Source organism: Pipra filicauda, unplaced genomic scaffold (genome assembly GCF_003945595.2).
Source record: "Pipra filicauda isolate LSUMZ 115617 unplaced genomic scaffold, ASM394559v2 scaffold27_size4233163_pilon, whole genome shotgun sequence".
Classification (NCBI taxonomy): domain Eukaryota; kingdom Metazoa; phylum Chordata; class Aves; order Passeriformes; family Pipridae; genus Pipra; species Pipra filicauda.
In genome coordinates, this window is record NW_024104398.1 from 839,110 (window position 1) to 857,997 (window position 18,888).

The following is an 18,888-nucleotide window of genomic DNA, read 5'->3' on the forward strand; positions in this document are numbered from 1 at the left end:
TTTCAGAAGCCTGTGGAAACCCAAACAGGCTGCATCAGTCCATGTGCCCCAGCCACATGCTGCTGATTTCTTCAGGGAACTTTAATAAAGTTGTGAGGCAGGATGTCCCTTTATAAAAGCTATGTTGGGGAATTTACTGGACAAGGGTCTTTTTGACTGTTTTTTCTATAAACCTCCACTACTGACACCAATTTCAGACAATTTATCTGGCATGGCCCCCATCAAGAGGCTTCTGGCATTGCAAACACCCAGTTCCTTCCACAGAAAACACAGATGCAAGGAATTCACTTGGCTTTTATCCTGACCACTTCTAGACATATGCCACAAATTAAATACAGTCCCATCTAGACATGAGCCAAAGCCACCAAACACAAAGCTCATAGATCAAGAGTTCTGCAAGCTGCTCTGAGAGGACTCTATAGTTGGACTCTAGGGAATTTAGATACAGAGGCTTCAGATATTTCAAATTCCAGTCTAAGACTCTGCCACCTCTGAAGGTGGGTAAACCTGGAACTGGACAAACACTATGTGTCCACTCTTCAGCAGGTCTAGTTCAGAAAGCAATGTAAATACATGAATAAATTATAATGGAAAGAAGCTAATTCTTCCTCTCTCGCCTTTCTGTGAAATACATTTGACTACCAAGCGATCCCAGGTAACTGGGTTTAGTGCAAACACTGTGGATGAAATAATAAGGACTGCAATATAGAGAGATCCATTTGGGACTGAAATATTTTGAACCCCAGGCAAATACTTTCAAAAATGTAGAAGAAACAGGCAATTTTTAGAAATGAGGGATTTATTTTTTACTTGCTCAAATAATTCCCAGTTGAGACAGTAACAATGCTAACAGCCCCATCCAGACATATCTAATTTCTAGACAAGGGAGATCAGTCTGTGAACTATTTGGAACTTTTAACCTTTAGCAATAGGAAACTACTTGTATCCTGCTATAATGATCATCTATTGTTTTAAAGTACTTCCCAGGCATAAGCTAGTTACCATTTACAGGAAATACTCATACTAATAAACAGACTGCATTTGAGCATACGTGAAGTTGGTTAGTAATGTAAGTAAATGTCTCTTATTACATCACAAACCTTGCTGTTTTCTCTACTAACCGATAACTTTTTTTCCAGTTAACTTCCCACACATCTGAGCATGATATCATATCGTATCCCACCTGGTGACTTGGTAAGGAATTGCAATTTATTATTTTTATAAAGCTTACCGGTGGTGAATGCAGCAACAGCATGTATGTACAGCTCTCTAGACAGACTTCACGGCTGTGTCGTAATATTACATCTCATTTGGTTTATTCTAGATATGATTCTCACAGAGAGAAGTTGCTTTTGTGGCTGTGGGTATGTTACTCACTTCTCACTAATCTGGAGATAAGGCTCCTCGCATCGTACTGGGTCTAAACATTTATATTCTCCTGGGATATTGAAACACGTTTGCTGCGCAGTGCAGGTGAAGTTTCTGTTTTCACATTCATTGATATCTAAAACACAAGGAGCAAGAGAAAGGCTAAAGCAGGGAAATATGTACAAGACATCACCCCAACAAACCCGTTTCCATCTTAAGGAATTGCCCCAAAATTAATAAAACCCTTGCACCATGAGAAGTGGCCTTTTTATAATTGTCTCCTCTTTAAAGATCGGTTTTTACTCCATTCATTTCTGCTTATTGGAGTGTTTCCATATGCCAAGTGCTGCAAAAAAAATGGAAAGAAGTTGGCTGCTCAAGCTTTCTGACCTTAGAGAATGGGAAAAAGAGACGTGCAGCAGAGGAGAGAGCATTTGAGGTCTTTCCTGTGTAGCTGTTTCCTAGTCAATAAAGTCTTACTTAAAACAACACACCAGTTCACCTCATTCACGTGATGACATTCTTGCCAGATTTACATAATTGGCCCTTAGGAGTATTTGTCTGCACAATGCCAAGACCAAGCATCTCAGTTCTTGAAAATCTCTTTCTAGACATGGGATCTATTTTCTAGTCCCCTCAGGTTTTAAACAGTGCAGGAATGTTCTTACCTTGGCAGCTTCTACTATCGTCAAGCAAGTTATAGCCCGAAGGACAGATACAGTAGTAAGAACCAGGTCCGTTCACACATTCATGCTGGCAGAGGAACTCTGAGAAGCTGCATTCGTCCATGTCTGCAGTGGTAAAACAAAATTTAGTGTCTTTGGCTTTACTGTCAAAAGAGAGTCCCACAGGCAGGTGGCCATCTAGGCTACCTGCCCATCACCCCAGCTGGCACCCTCCAGCTCCCTAGAGCTCTGCAATAACCTGACAAAATGCTGTACAACAAGTTCTTGCTTAAACAGTTTTTCCTAGGAAAACCAAAGCTGCTGCTGAACACAATGCATGGCTTTTATTTATTTATTTTTCTTTTCTAATACCTGTCACCAGCTGGCCATGTTTTCAGTTCTGTTTTACGTCAGAAATAGAGATACTCCAACAACAAAGCTGCAACTGCAATTTGAAAGGAAAGACTTGGCAGTAGTTTTCTTCTCTTTTTTTTCCCCTTTTATTGGAGAGCAAGCTTCCCTTTCCCAGGGCCACATGGGTCCCAGCAGAACTCTGCAGCCAGCCCCGTCTGTTTTATGTTTCTTAGCCTCTAGTCAGTTGCTTCCAAATCATTCCAGCAAGACTTCAGAGCTCATCCCAGCCTGGGTCAGACCTACTGGAAGGCCCAGCCATCTCCCCGATACCCAGGAAACTAAGCAGTCTTTCAAAACTGATTGAAAGCAGAAACTGTGCTCTTTTCCCCTTGCACTCGTGAATTGACCAGTCATTGTGTTCTGCAGAACTGTGCTCAGGTGAGAAAGACAAACTTCAGAGCCGCACGTGGAGGCACGGCTGACTGAGGAGAAAACACATGCGAAGGTGCTAGACTGAGGGAGGCTGCCATTAATCATTTCCTTATTTCCCTGTGCAGGGGAAGAAAGAAACAAAGGCCAGAGCCCCAGCCAGGAACTCCCAAGTTCTTATTCCCAGCTCTGACATGTGGACTCTTCCAGGCGAATCACTTTTACTCTTCAGACTGAATTTCCCTTTCTTCTAAATTGGGCTCAGTCCATTTATCCACTTCTGGTGGGTTGTGCAGAGGGATTGGAAAGTATTTGAAGTTCAAACATGTTAAAGTAGCTTTATGGCTGAAATCACATTATCAAAAGGGAGATAAAAGGAACCCTACACATACATAGTCCTTTTATTGTGCAGGTTTCCCCAGTGAGTTTATTGAAATAAATACCTTCCTGACAAAATATGGACTGAAGGCTGACTTCATAAAGTGACTGAGATATCACTCACCCCCTCAAGGCATCCTAGCCCAGACCTCAAGCACACTGGATTTGTATGACCAGTGCCCAGCTGCTGTCAAGTGCTGAGGGGCTTAGAGCCCCAAGGGTCCTGCATTTCTGCTGCTGAGCCCACAGTGTTCCTAAACAATTTTGGCATTCTGCTGACTACATGGAAACAACAAGATAGTAGGCATTTCAGAGCACATCTAATGCACTTGGAAGACCTCTGTGATTAGAAAATAATGATGTCAGGAAACCAGGTTGAAATCTCTGCCTCTCTCCTTGAACTGGAGCAGGGATGACTCCCATCTTCAAGGTAAGTTGGCTGCTAGGCCATGGACTAATCCAGCTCCTGTTGAAGTACATCTGAGCCCAGCCTCATGAGTGTTCTCCTAACCAGGCATTCCCTTTGCAAACCTCAGAGGTGTCTAGCGATTATTTGTGAAGTGAAGGAAGCTCATCCAGAGAAATTTGACCTGCTTTGACAAACATTTTCTTGCATAGGATTGTCAGAAAAAGATTTTCTGCTCTAAATCTGGGTGGTGGAGAGTCCCTTTTGCTGGCTTAACTCTCAGACATAGATGAGGCTCAAGCACCACTTTACGCGGCGTTGGAATAAACTTATCTGGTTCAGGCCCCCAAGTAGCTCAGAAGATGAGCACATAAAAAGGTGCAGGAGACCAACTTAGAAGAAGAAATTCCTTTAGAAAGCAGAAAACTTAGATTAGGTCTTGCAGTCTAAATGTTAAATGCATAAGACCCTTTAAAGATTTAACCTTTGCTCTTTCCCTTATAATAAAGAGTTTTGCAAGGAAAAACATCTTGGGAAACTCTAACCTATACACACACTGCATCTCACACATCTTCTGTCTCTGAAACATCATGTTACACCTGTTTACTGTAACTTAAAGTATAAGTATTTTCCAGTGCATTTTTCCTTCCAAGAAATATTGGCTGGATTCCCTAATTTTATCAGGTTGTGGGAACGTTAGGCAAAGAAATAAGTTTTGCCTTCAATTAAAATAATAAACTGAAAACAAAAACAAGAGAGGAAAAAGTACAGTGACGTAAGCACAATTCTGCTATGTGCTGAACAGATCAGCAATAGCTGTACTAAGAAACCATATATTGTTTCTGAAGTGTAGCCAGAGCCATACAGGGGAAACTGGGAAAGGTTTCAGGCAGAAGTGAGCAGCCGTAGGAGTGAGAGGAATACATACATTCAACAGACAAATGGAAAAATGCTTTATATAACGTATTTCATTAATCATGGAAGAATGTTCTAGGACTATATCTACTTTCTCTAATAAAGCTTCCTGTTTAGCATTACAAAGTGCTTTCTTATGTTTTGCTGTTACCGTGGAGCTTTTGAATGTTTAGCTTATTTCTTTAAAACCATTTGCAGCCCTCCTCCACTGAGCTTTTCTGGGTATTTGCTGTGTGCTTTAGCTGGAAAGAAGATCATATGAGTTGTAGCTACCCTGCTGCTAACCATGGACGAAGGTAAAAAACTTCTTAAAAAGTATGTACAAAGTAATACCTTGGAAAAAGGAAACTTAATACAATTAAAGAAACCAAAATGATAAATAAAGACAGTTACCACTGCAGTTAACTCCGTCAGCTTCCAGTTCATAGCCAGGTTCACAGCGGCAGAGGAAAGAGCCATAGGTATTGACACAGGTCTGAGTGCAAGGGTTTTCAGTTGTACATTCGTTCACATCTGTGGGAAAACAATGCCAAATGCATCGCTGATTCTCCCCAAACTCTATTTTCAATTTTTTACTGTAAAGCATCTCAAAGAGATTAGCTGTGCAGTCAGAATGCTTTGTTCTGAGAAAACATAACCAAGTCCGTGTTGTTTATTGGGATTCAGGCTGATGCTTGGGAATAGCATGTTGGAAACACAATGAAGCATTTTGGGAATGTCTTCAACCAAAAAAATAACACGGAAGATGGAGATGAAATATTTATTACAATTGTTTCTGGTTTTATCCTACAATTTTAAAACCATTGAACCCATACTGTCATAACAGACCTGAGAAGAAATGCTCAGTGTTTCCTGAGGAAGATAATGCAATGAGGAAGCACCCTCACGGAAACCTTGGGCTAAGGCAAAAGCAATTTTTTTTCCTTTTAGGACATTAGCAGCTTCTGGCCATCATTAGGACAGACCTTTTCCTGCAGCATATGGGAAGATACTCCGTCCTTTGCTAAGAAGTGGCTCTGTGAAGAGTTTGAGTTGACTTTGATTGAGGTAGCACATCACAGCAAAAGGTGGTCTAACGCTCAGGACCCCAGTCTGGAGCCTGGGAGACTCTAACCTAATTTACTCATCTTACAAAGTTTTCCTGTCTCAGGTGGGTCACACAGGCTCAGATTTTAATAGTAAATTCAGTGCCTAAACTCTTGGCAATTTCAGTGAATTGAGTGAATTGAGGCTTGGGCCTCTGTGCATATTTCTCAAGATACACCCGTCATGTTGCACCTGTACCCCTTCAAGGTACAGTGAAATTACAGAATATCTGTCTGACAAACCTATGAACATTTTCAAAAGCAACACTGGGAACATTACTTGTGTTCTTAAAACGAAGTAAATTTTAAGGATTTTGCTGGGCTGGAACCAAAGCCTTCAGTCATGGTTTACCATACACATACCTTGGCACGATCTTCCGTCATCATTAAGGGTGAAGCCTGGGTTGCAGGTGCAGGAGTAGGAGCCGGGCACGTTGGCACACAGCTGCTGGCAGTAGCCGTAGCGACATTCATCTATATCTATAGAGGGGAAGAATGAGAAGTAGAGTGGTCTGCATTTTCACATGCAGATACAAAGCAGCAAAAACACTGAGTTACCAGTACCAGTAACACAGAAACAACCCAGCATACTGGTTATGGATGTAAGAGCCAAACTTCCAGGCATTCAGATACAGAGTTATATTAAGATACATTTCTAGCCAGTAGAATATATAATATATTTTTATCCACATCTGACATCTATCAGTATGCCTGATGAATTGATAGTCATTGCTGTAATCTTCAGCTTAATGTGAATCAGGAAGCCCAGTCCATTCCTTTAAGCAGCTACTTCAAAGCATACCTGATACACAGCCCACCAGCACAAGCACAGCCAACATTGCAGAGAAATTTTGCCAGAATCAAGGTAAAAACCTTTTTTGCTCCACATATACCAAAGCTACTCACTAGAAAAGCAGTGTTCGTTACTAAAGGCTTCTTTTTTTAGTGAGGATATTCTTTTTCCCCTAATAGTCACATTCACATTTTATATGAATTTTTAACTGACAAATTATAGACTGTGTAAACAGTTAATTTAATGCCAAAATAGCAGCTTGGGCTGAATTGCAGCATTAGCAATGCATGCAACTCACTGTTACAAGCACAGGAAAATGCTGTAAGACGTAAGATGGTAAGTGTTAGAATTTTGCCCCATGACTAAGAACTAAAATGAAACACCTGGAGTAGTTGTCCTTTCCAAGGTTTACATTTCCTTTAGTATCAACTGGTGTTTGATTTATGGAGATTTTTTTTTAATGGCTGCTCTCAAAGCTTTGAAGCCAAGTTTGTGCAGTAGAAACCCCAGTGCATTATCTCCAGTCAGTTAGCAACATAACCTAAAGGTCAGGTGAGTGATGGTGAGTACACCAGCACTAGGCTTGGCCCAAATCCTGCAAAAAGGGACATGTCTTTTAAATAAATTAATACCTCATTTCACTGACACAATGCATTACTTTAGGTACATGCTTTGTCTTTTGCAGGACTGTTATCTCAAGAGTGCTACATTTTGGAGATAATGACTTTTACTGGGCTTCGTCTTGTGGATGTATCATGTGGATATGGTTGTACTGGTTCATCTTTGTAAACTTTACAGGGATAATTGCAACAGATAGAAGTGTAGGGTTCTGTAATTGTGGTTTACTAACAGTGCACCAAAAAAACCTGTCGCTAAAACCCAACTCGGCCCTCTGATTGCAGTATATTTTCTTTTACTGCTTTATGCTAGCAAAGCAAAAATCACTTCTCCAAAGCCAGTGGAAAGTATTGAAAACTGAGAGGTTTTACACTTAGAGAAAAATATAGCAACTCTAAACACAATTCGCTTTTCACTGTTTGCATTGCCTTGTAATAATCCACCCCAAGATTGCTCAATTGGGCAATACTGGGATGTTATTGCCTATTTTAAATAGCATAACAGATACTCAAATTAATTCAGCAATGCAGTCATTTCAGTTCTCTGGTATATCCAGCAAGCAGTAGCATGTCTTAGATCCATGCCCAAATCCTGAATGCCACACAAAACCTTGTCATTTGGCCTGTAACTGGGAGAAGTAACTGGGTAACAGAACAGGTGATGCAGAGCAGAATCCCCCTCTGTGCTCTCCTTCATCCCCTCCCATCACATATGCCTGTACAACCTCCAGCACAAGCTTTTTTTTTTTCCCCAAGAGAAGTTGATTTATCAGAGATTAAGGAGCAGGGGCCTTGGAGACTTCATACTCCAGGGGAACTACAAGACAGTGCCCCCCTGAAATGGCTATGGCTGCACAGATCCCAGCTTGGACAGGGCTCAGCTCTGTCCCTGCCAGGTGAATTACATAGCAGCTGTTTGCAGTAGTTAGGAAAGCAGTCATGACTGAGTCCTTCACCAAATTGGTACTTAGGAGGAGAAAGCCAGAAAATAACTGGATATGGCCCAGGTATGCATGGGCAGGAAAAGCCCATTCTCCTTCCAGTGGAGGTGTGATGGGACAGTTCAGCTCTGCAGAGCTGGCAGCAAACAGCCTGCCAGCTGAAAAACTAATAATGAGGGAAGAACTAATAATAAGTAAACTTTTCTTAGAAAAAGTTGTATCCTAATTCCCAGGTCTTATCAGTTTACCTAAAATTAACATCTATGTCATCATCCCCCGGGCATATCAAGTGAGGGGAATGGGCTGGCAGAGAGGGGAGATGGAAGGTTTTCTCGTGCTGTTTGTTGAGCATTGTTTTTTTCAATAGGACTGAGATAAAAGAATGAACAAGACATTGCTGCAAGGAAAATAATAAAACTGAAATAAAACTTCTTGGAAGCTACTGAAACAGCAGCCAGTTCAGAGGTAATTTTTTTCAGACCCCCAAGCAAAAGAATTGGTTGACTCTAGGGATTTAGTCTCAGTTCTATTTCTTGGTATCAAATACAAATCCCTTCGGGTCCCCACTGCCACAGTGAGGAAAGGACAGGTCTGTTTAGGAAAAATATTTTTGTAAACGTGCTTGTGATTGATCTTACATGAAAGGGAATCCTTCAGACTGGGAATATGAAAATCCCACCTATTACATGGATGCTAATCATATGGCATTTACATCTACATTTTTGTTCCGAGAGGTAGTCTCTCTGCCAAGCATACCATTGGCACTTACAAAGACAGAAGACAGTTTCCACATACTGAAGGTTTAACTGTGTACTTGACAAAAATGCTTAGTGACATTATTTCAGAGATTCACAGGTACATATGCACAGATGTTAAAATACCATATCACATAAGGATTTACCTAAACACTGGCCTTCTAACAGCCAGTAGCCTTCAGTGCAGGAACAGGTATAGCCCCCCTCAGTATTTATGCAGATCTGGGTGGGGTTACACTGGTGAGAATCTGAAGCGCATTCATCCACATCTGCAACACAGAAATACAGCAAGAAAATATTAAAAATGGCAACAACAACAGATAATTCACAATGTACTGTGTGTACACTGGCTCCATGCAACGAACCAAAGTGTGAAGGAGTAGAGACCATTACCTGACCATTACCTGAAGGAAAATTCACAATAATACATGTCTGAGGGCAGTGAGAACTGAGGGTGCCCATCAAATCTCTCCCTTTTGCAGGTGACTCAGTGTTTCTCAGAGTTCATCAAGGAAGATCTTGCATTATCTCAAGCTTTTTGTTACTTCCACTTTTGCTTTGTTACTGAGCTGGGATTTCCATGCTGCAGGGCAGTGTTCAGCCCTAGGGAGAGGCTCCTGAAAGGGCTGTACAACCCCACTGAAGACTAAAAGATGAACGGCAGTTCAAAAAATCTATAAACACAACTCAGACATATAAAAAAAATTACTTCCTACTGCCACCAATGCAGACTATCTCACTAACTTTTCAGACAGAAGGTTCAACCAAAATCAACCTTTACCTGACTAAAAAAATGTATGCATCCCTGGAATCAATTTCCTGACAATAAAATTATTTTCTTTTAATTTTTCCCCCCATCTTTATTGGTTTTAATGTATCTGGGTTTTTATTACAACCCCTTAGGGTGTTTTTGTTGTGGGCCTCTTTTTTTTCCAAAGTTTTTTCTTTTTTTTCCCCCACAAAGGAGGTGAATAGCATTCCTACATTTATATAAGCTAGGACCCTGGAACCTAACTGATTAAAAATGCCTTTCAGAGTCAGGAGTTCAGTTTGAATTCCTCTCCTGATGTTTCAGGCGTCAGGTTTGCCTATAGATATCAGAAACAGAAATATCAAAAGATAAATTGTGTCAGTTTTTCAGCCAATTCAGGTTTCTATGTTTTATTTATTGATACTTAAACTATTTTTTATTCCAGCATACTGTTCACTGGCCTTGGTGAAGTACTATGTCATCCAAGCAATGCTACTCCCTTGTTCCCCCCATGATTCTTATTAACCCAGACTTTGTTGCGTCATGACTGAAAGTATCTCACCAATGCCCTGGGCTGGAGCAGGCAGCAGAGGGCAGGAATTACAACTCTGTCTCTGCCCCCAAGGCAGCTAGCACAGCCAGTTGGCTGTACAATCCTAGCAGTGATGAAATAACGGATCCAGTCTACTACAGGAGCATATCTAACATGTTCAGATATATAAATAAATACATACATATTATATATATGGAGAGAGTCTAGAGTTCTTATCTGGCCAACATCTGTACCGGTTATGGTGAGTCAAAGCTGGTAAGATAACGAGAGGGGCACAATTAGAGGCAATTAACTCTGTCAGTTCCCATGTATTTATTGGCTAGATGAAAGCTGGCAAAACGGTGGGGGAAGTGGGAAAGCAGTAAGATAACCAGTCTAGACTACATAGGTCCATAAATATGTTGTTCAGTTCAGCTATTACTTTTGCTATTGGGCTAAAAAATCTGGATCCTCCCTTCATAGCATATCACATATAATTGGTTGTATCTGAACAGAGATTTTATCTAACCATAAATTTAATAACAATGACATTAATGTTTTCTAAATGAAAAAGTTTTCTATTTGTCATGCTTGCTTATTGTTTTAGGAGTGGGACCTTGGGATCTTGCCAATTCTGCTGTTTCTGGCCTGCACCAGGCTTAAAAAGGAGATTTTAATTTTCCATGTTCCCTGCTTCCAGTAATATTAATAGATGAAGCAAAGTGAAAACAAAATGAGGGTCACAGTCTCACCGCATATGAGAGCAATGCTGTTTGAAAACTATAGATCCTCCACTCTTTTGTGGTGCATCTCTCTTGCAGGGGTACGATGTGTGTCTTTCACCTAAAGCAATGGGTGGCTACAGGATCAGTTTTGTTCCTGAGTCATCTTCGCAGCAGTTGCATGAGCTCCACTCCAGGGAAGTAAGACATCGATCCTCTTTCCTTTGCTATATACCAAGCAGACTTATTTGCTTACTCCCAGTCTTGACCTTTTGTGGTAGTATTGGAAACATATTTCCATTTGAATGAAAAATTTTTTACAATGGAGGCTTCCTGTGGATTTTCTGCCAGAAAACCTGAAACTGTCTATGCAGAACACTTGGACTCCCCACATCTTGCCCTGAATAATACTTCACTGACTTCATTAATGAAGTTTTATGCAATCAACAGATATTGCTTGGGCCTGATAGCACACACCCAGTTCTGTATTACAGGTCTCTGGCTTTCTCTAAGATTGCCCCTTACCACAATGCACCATTAAACTTTGACAGACCCAGCCAATACAATCAAATCAATTATTTTTGACAAGAAGCCTTCACAGTTGAAACAGGTAGTGTAATCCCAGCCTGTCTGCCACGGGTTATCTACGTTACATGGACTCACTAGGTGAGAGCAGATGTTTGCAGACTGGGAATAGCATCAGTGCAACAATTAGGTATCCTCTTGAAGAATATCAGAGCTGGGAGACAGAGGGTGCCTTGCCCAGCTTATTTGCACAGTGCAGCATACAGTGAGAGCAGGTGTGGTTGATAAAACTAGACATTTGACAGGGAAAGGAAAAAAACTAAACCAACCCCAAATTGTTCCCACTGGGGAGAAAACTAGCCATACAAGTTCAAGAGATTGCCTGTAATGGATGAACGTAGAAACTGTATCAAAACACTCCGAGGGCATTTTCGTTAGGTTGGAAATTTGCAAGTGGAATTGCAAGTGGAACCTGACAGTTCATCAATAATGCGTCAACAATTTCTTATTCTGGTTGCACAGCTTTCTGTCCCATTCAAATGTAAATCTTAGGTGTGTTTATGCCCTGGGACTTCAAAGCCGTTTTGTACCACCTCTGCTTTTGTGATGGGTCATACATAATACTAGAGCAAAACCCTGATGCTAATTGTACACGATACTAGATTGCCAATGGTTTTGTAGGTTCAAAGCAGATGTGACAAATTCAGAGAATAAAAAACTACTGTAAGGCCTATTCAATACAAGCATGGCATATGTAGCTAAGAAGTCCCTGAGATGCATTTTTCTGAAGCCTGGAAGAGTGTGTCTGACCCAGCATAACTTGTGTCACAGTCTTCACAAAAAAAAAAAAAAGAAATAAATGGAAAGAAACACTGCAATGAATTGTTGTCTGAGCCTCAGAGTAAAGTCTAATCAGCCATAGAGCAGAAGAGTTACTAAAGCGGAGCATGCTAGCACCTAGAAACCCTACTGCCCTCCATTCAAGATGTTAACAAATTGTGATATTTGATGATCTCAGCATTAGTGCCAGGAAAGTCTCAGATGCTGTCACCCATCACTGGTGATCCAAGGATGGTTTTCATTACACTGAACCTGCTTTTAGTAACTTTCATCACCAAGATCCTTAGAAAACATTATCTGCATCCAAAGAGCAAGTCTACTTTACTAATAGCTACCATTTTTTGATACCTCTGGCTAGATCACTCAGTATGTGGCAACAAAGAAGAATTGCCATGAGGTGGACTAGGAAGGAAATACAAATTAGATCTATCCTCAATGAAAACAGATTATAGTACCTAGTAGCTAGTACCAAGTACCTGCTGTGCAGGACAAGGAGCCAGCACAGCAACAATGACCACACTGTAACTCATGCGCTGAGAACTTACCCTGTGGGAGCTCATCCTTGTTTTTCATCTTCCAACCCCCTGCTTCCTATTTGAAAAATAGGGATTACAAAATCTCTGTCATACTCCAGCATCCCTCACTCTTTAGCGCCTAAAACTCTTCAGGACAGGGCCTGCCCTCTTATATACAAAACCTGTTCACAGTGAGTCCATTTCTATTTGAAGCCTTCCAATCCTAACACAAATCAAACTGGACTACAAAACCCTGCAATGTCCCACTTGATGATAAATATCAGTTTACCTGGATTTTAACAAGGAAATTGAAGATTAAGGAATTAAAGGACTATCCTGTGACCACTTAACAAAACAGAAGCAAGAGGAGGTCACAGGTGTTTCTGACTTGTAGTCTTTCATGTAGCCCAATACAACCTGCCCTTATTATATGAACACGTAAAGATGCAACTTTTTCAGAAATTTTGTGCAGACTCTACATTGGCTAATGAAATCTAAAATAAAAGATTAACCATCATTCTGAAAGCGTTATGTTCTCCTAGGTGATCTCAGAGGCATCAAACGCTCTTTCAGCTAAATTCTATGGTACTCACAATGTTGCTTTTCTTCCCTAATGGTGCATGGAACCTCAAAGCTTCCAGTAGAAGAAACAGAGAGAGAATTATTGACATGGCCAGTGGCAAATGAAAAGTTATCTCGCTAGCACACCTATTCTTATTCACAGGACTGGGAATGTTTCTGTGAAATTATATATGAAAAAAAATTTAGGATGTTAAAGATTGTCATACCTAATAATTTTGAACATATCCAAAATTTTCCAAGTGATTAGCAACTTTGGGTGACTCCTTTGAGAGAGCAGTTGTTCAGCACTTTAACACCACACTAGAGAACGAAGGCTAGTAAGGTGGATCACTGTTCAAAACTTCTCTCACCGAAGAGTCCTTGGCCAACACTGGCCCCGGTTGTTTCGGTTCTTGATTATCCTCCTGTGTGCTATCAAATTAGTGGTCATCTATATTCTCTCACCCATCCTTCCAGTTGTTGTATTCACTTCTCTTATCCATCTTTTCATGTTGCTGTATTCACATTACTGCTCCCACAGCTAGTTCCAAAGGCAGAAGTTCAGGCAGAAGTTCAGACAAATTAAAATCTGACCTGAAGTGGGAATGATTCAGTTTGTTACTTCCCAGATGAATTCTGAGAGCAACCACATGGCCCATCCAAACCACTTCTCCTAAGAAATACCAGCTAGAACGAACACAGAGCTTCATGACTTGAAGCCACGAGTTTTAAAGATCTTTGGTTTACTGGCAGAATGGGAGAATAGGTAGATGGTATATCTGCACGTATTTTTCAGGAAACCCTTGCTGCAAGAGCCTAAGCTCCAAAATTAACCACATCCCTCTCTCCTAGCTCAGTATGTCTGCCCTAAAAAGTTATGGCTGTGCTGGTTTAGTCTAGAAGCCCTGAGGTGCGATGTTCTGCTTACTTGACCTTTTGACAAGAGGTGAGGTGGCTGGGGCTATGGGATTTTATTTGGGTCTTGTGAGAGTGGAGAAAGTGTTTTTTCATATTTCTGGCTGACTGACTGCCTTTTGTGGGATGTGATGTGCTGATGCTTTGTTTTTATTGGTACAGATTGTAATTTTAAGGATGGGAGGATGCCTGGCAACTGGATAGATAACGTTTACAATGGCAAAATAAATAAATGAACTAATTGAGTTTAGCATGCAAATTATTGGCTTTGTGTTTTATTATCTGTAAAAGTTAGCAGCAATATTAATGGATTCTTTAGAATTTAGCCACATCATAGAACAATGAATGGAATTTTTAATTCATTGCCCATAAATTAAAGAATTAAGAAATAATTTAAAAGCCATGCATACACACAAAAAAAATGGGGCAGCTTATTGATACAGTCAGAAAGGAAACCTAGATGTCATACTGCAGCACAACACTGCAGTACAACTCACAACACATCTCACCAGGGAGGCTAATTCTTATCAGGAGATCTTTTATACTGACTCATGTCCATAAAGAATGCAGGACTGAGACCACACTCATTTGTATCAATAATATTGCAAGAAATTACAGTATAAAAAGAAAAACAATAGTCTAATCCATTGAATTAAGACCCAATATATTCAATATTGGTCAAACCAAAAAGGCTAAATCTAGGAGCTGAAAAATCTCAAGAGAGAATCATAAACATGGAATTCTGAGGATCTGGTTTTGGCCCAATGTTTTCTGTATTTCTGATAAAATGCAGAGGATCACAAGCTGGTAGAGTTAAGAACTAAAATTTCAACAGAAGTCTTATATAAAAGTATTTTGCTAGGTATGGTGGGCACATTTGAAAGTGCTTTTCGAGGCAGACAAATGCAAGGTCATATATCAAGAGTGAAAAAAGTTGGTCAAGAAAATAACTCTGGGGTTGTTACAGATAATCACTTGAACATGAACTTTTCCTGACATCATGTTGCTGAAAAGATAAGCATAAACATGAGAACACTGAGTAGACACAGGAAATTGTTCTTAGCACTGTATATTGCATTAGTACAATAATTACTGAAATAAATTTCTGGTGTCAACACTTCAAAAGATGATATTGCAAAGAGATCATAAAATCTCCAAAGAGTTGTTCCAAGCCACAAAAATTTGTCTTAGAGCAAGATAATGCTCCATTTAACAATCTATTAAAGAAAAGTTTCAAGATATATTTGCCTCTGATCTGTAAACATCTTCATGGAAACTTAAGTTTTTACCTGAAGATGGTCACTAAAGCTAAAGCAAAAAACAATGGGATGAAATTCAGTGTTTAGAAGACAAATTCAAAATAAAAATAAGACACAAACTTTAGTAGTACTACTGATTAACCATCTGAAAAACATAATAAAGCACATGGTAGATGTTCCCTTACATTAGGGGCTTATATCTCAACAGTATTTGTTCTTTGAAATATACTGTATTGAAAAACTCTTTGAAACACTAGTTGCTGGGTAAGGTTATGTGGCCTGTGGTAGAAAAAATACAGATTATGTGGTCGAAGTGGTGTCATAAAGTCTTCATTGAATGATTAAACACCATTCAATGTTTAGTTATTTTTATCTATATCCATAACCATCACATTTGGGATTTCCTGCTTACCTTACATCTTTTTCCATTTCCTAGGCCATCAGTAGATCTACCTGGGCCAGTGAAAATACTGAAAATGAGGATAGGAGTTTATAAAGTTGTTCCAAACCATTTCTCCATTGCAAAGATTTAAATGTACATGTATGCTTTTTTTTTGTACTTTTATTAATAAAATTGATGATTTGCACCTGCCACTCCAAGAGCAAGAGAGATTTGCCTTGTTCAGTCCATCCACTGGTGTTGGAAGTGGTGGGAGCCGTGACTGTGCTTACCCCTCCAGAGACATGGTCAGATTGCTGTGACCATCCCACTCCCTCCAGGACAGCTCCTTTCCCATCTGGATGGCAAGGTGATAATGGTACTAGTGGAGAGCTGTTGTGGAAGGATGTGAACTTGTCATCTCTGAGCTAGAACCACATTCTTGGAGACATCGACGACTAGAAGTGAAACTTTGCTTGGCCTCTGATATCAAGAGGGAAGCCAATGTGGACAGCAGATTTCCAAGACAATATGCTTTTGGCAATGTGTGCTGTTTCGCAGATGGACTGTTACATTTTGTTCTCTTTGGAACACATTTAGCATACATGACTTCCTTTCTTAAGTAATGAATTCTGATAATCATGCCACAAATTTCTGTGGGTCACAGTAGTAGCTATGGCTGTGTTTCCTTCTTTTCATCAGCCATTGAAAAAAGTGGGTATGTTTTTGCCATCAAGATTGTTTGAGAGCCATTAGCACCATGGGGTTCAATGCAGTAAGGCTGAAGATTAATTTGACAGTGGTGAGAGTGCAGGTCTTGTAAAAGGATTGCCACGGAAAATCTTCTTCCCCCTTTTACAAGGAGGTGTGGGTGATTCTGGGGCCCTACTTCTATATTTTATTCTGTCTGTGCTTTAGTCCCACTGTTTTACTGCCACAACCCCAGGAGCTAACCCTGCTCCAGATATGCAACGTTCTTGCAGAGAGGCTCAAAGCTGAGAGCTCGTTCCAGAATCTCTGTCTGGTCAAACACTGAAGCTCGTTCAGTCATTTATAACCCCCAGGGCTCCATTTTAAAATAATACAAATATTGGATGTCTGTTTTTTATAGGAATAATTGCAGGCCAGAACTAAACATCCGAGCTCAGTAACATGGGTATCAGTTCCAAGATTACTTGGAACAGAGCACTTTCCCCAGACTTCTCCCCCACTCCTTATTTGGACACTGAGAAATAATTTCCTCAGTAGTAGATTTTTACTCAGTGAAATCACATGTTTTCTCAAAACTTTTTTTTTCCTCAAGATAATTACATTTGATAAGAAAAGGGAAGAAATAACAATGCCACATTCCTAAAGTGCAGACTGAAGCCAAATTCAAGCTGCTGCTGTGTGGGGTCAGTGTTTTTTCCAAGGATGACTGACCCTGATGAGCTTGGACACAATCCAAGATCAACTCCCTAAACACCTGTTTAATTGCATATTTCAATGTCTGAGGACTGGCTGTTGATTGCTGAATTAATTTTCTATCTGCATCCCATATGGATTAGGTTATTGATATTTAGGTATTGCCTAAATAAGGATTAAAGTTTTTTTTCACATTGATGGTCACACTGGTAGTGGAGGCTAAATGGTGTGTGAGGCATGAATTTGTAATTCTGCTCCCTCTGCCTGGTATGAAAATTGCTCAACATGTGTCACAGGTTCTAGTTTTCCTGCCAGCTATCTGAGCCTTTCCTTAGCCAGCGCACTTTTCACATTACTCAAAGATGATAAACAACAGCTAAACTGTGAAGGACTTTGCACTTTGGGCACTGTTCTAGTCCTGCTTTTCTGATTGATATTTACAGGACAGCCATGTAGATAAGTGCATAGCAAGGGGAGTAAAGGGGCAGCAGCCTCTCCCCTCTCTGCTCAGAACAGACCTGTGCATGGCTCATACACTTGGCATCACCTGCATGACCACAGCTCCTCACCCCTACCAATTCCCAGAGCTCCCTGTTGGTACAAGATCACACGCGGCTCTGTGGACTATTCCTGTTATCCCACGAAAGCTTTTGCACAAATTCATAGTCTTCATGTTAATTCTGGGATCAGAAATGAGACAAACTACTGATTTCAATTAAGGGATTTGCTTAAACATGGAAACTCCGTGGACTGGAACATAACTCTATTCTCTGGATTCATGATTTCCTGTTGCAGGTTCTGTACAACTCATGAAATCCATGGTCAGTGCATGTGATTTAGGAATCTCAGTTATTTCCCTGCTGTACTTATTCTATTCCAAGTAATTGTGGTACAGCAGAAAAAGAGTGACCCAAGTACCCTGCTGGAGTGGGGTAGGCACATGTCAGTATCCCACTGATGACAATGAACCTGCTGAATTAGGAGGTACAAAGCAGCTTTTGCTCAACATGGTTTTATCTTCATCATCAGGAAACATATTTTTGAGCTGAATAAACAAAGTGTTATTGTGATCTCTCAAAATTATCTATTTTGTATGACCATATGCTACACTGAGATCTGCTGAGAAGGTGGCGAGAGGAGCCAGTGAACTTTTATTGAGAATACTCACAGCTGCTGGGAGGTTATCTAAGTGACACTTTCTATTGCAATGGAAACAAAAAATATGCACTCAGAGCCAGGAATTGCACACTGAGAAATCGAAACATACTTCTAACAAAAGATCCTTACAATCATCCCTTTGCTGCATGATATGAAACAGTCTCATGAAAAAACCTCTCGAGAAGGCTTATAAAATTTTATAAAGAGGTATAGAACCATTAACACTGAAGAAGTGAATTTTCTATGGCTGAATTGTCTATTTTCCCTGCAATTCTATGGGTTAGTTAAAAATACCCTATAAGATGGAATATGTCAAAAATATAGGAGTTTAAAGCATTACTTATCAAGCATTTAAACATGTCTCTGAAATCCTATTGTCTTCCCCTCCAACAGATTCTTTCAAAGACTTTTCAGTTACGGTACATAACATGAGAGAACTAAGTGCAGAGAACTGCTATTCCCACTTTTGCTCCCCGGGGAGCTTTGAGAAATCTCAAGCACAAATAGTCCAGCCAGCTGGTTTAGCCAATCGGTGGTCAGTTTACATTTCCTCTAATAAGTGAACTTCTTGACCGTACATTTTAACTGAGTCATTAAGAGTTCCTTTTCCAAGTGTTTTGG

The 18,888-nt window shown here is 40.2% G+C and overlaps 1 protein-coding gene across 1 annotated transcript in view; it reads right to left on the reverse strand.

The window, feature by feature from the left end:
* FBLN5 (fibulin 5) overlaps positions 1 to 18,888 on the reverse strand; it is a 45,661-nt gene that overhangs the window by 4,798 nt on the left and 21,975 nt on the right. Inside the window, exons 5-9 of the mRNA XM_027739983.2 lie at positions 8,853 to 8,975; positions 5,964 to 6,080; positions 4,909 to 5,028; positions 2,037 to 2,159; positions 1,378 to 1,504 (exon numbers count right to left, since the gene is read on the reverse strand). Of these exons, the coding sequence (XP_027595784.1) occupies positions 1,378 to 1,504; positions 2,037 to 2,159; positions 4,909 to 5,028; positions 5,964 to 6,080; positions 8,853 to 8,975 (610 nt within the window). The remainder of the gene's footprint in view (positions 1 to 1,377; positions 1,505 to 2,036; positions 2,160 to 4,908; positions 5,029 to 5,963; positions 6,081 to 8,852; positions 8,976 to 18,888) is intronic.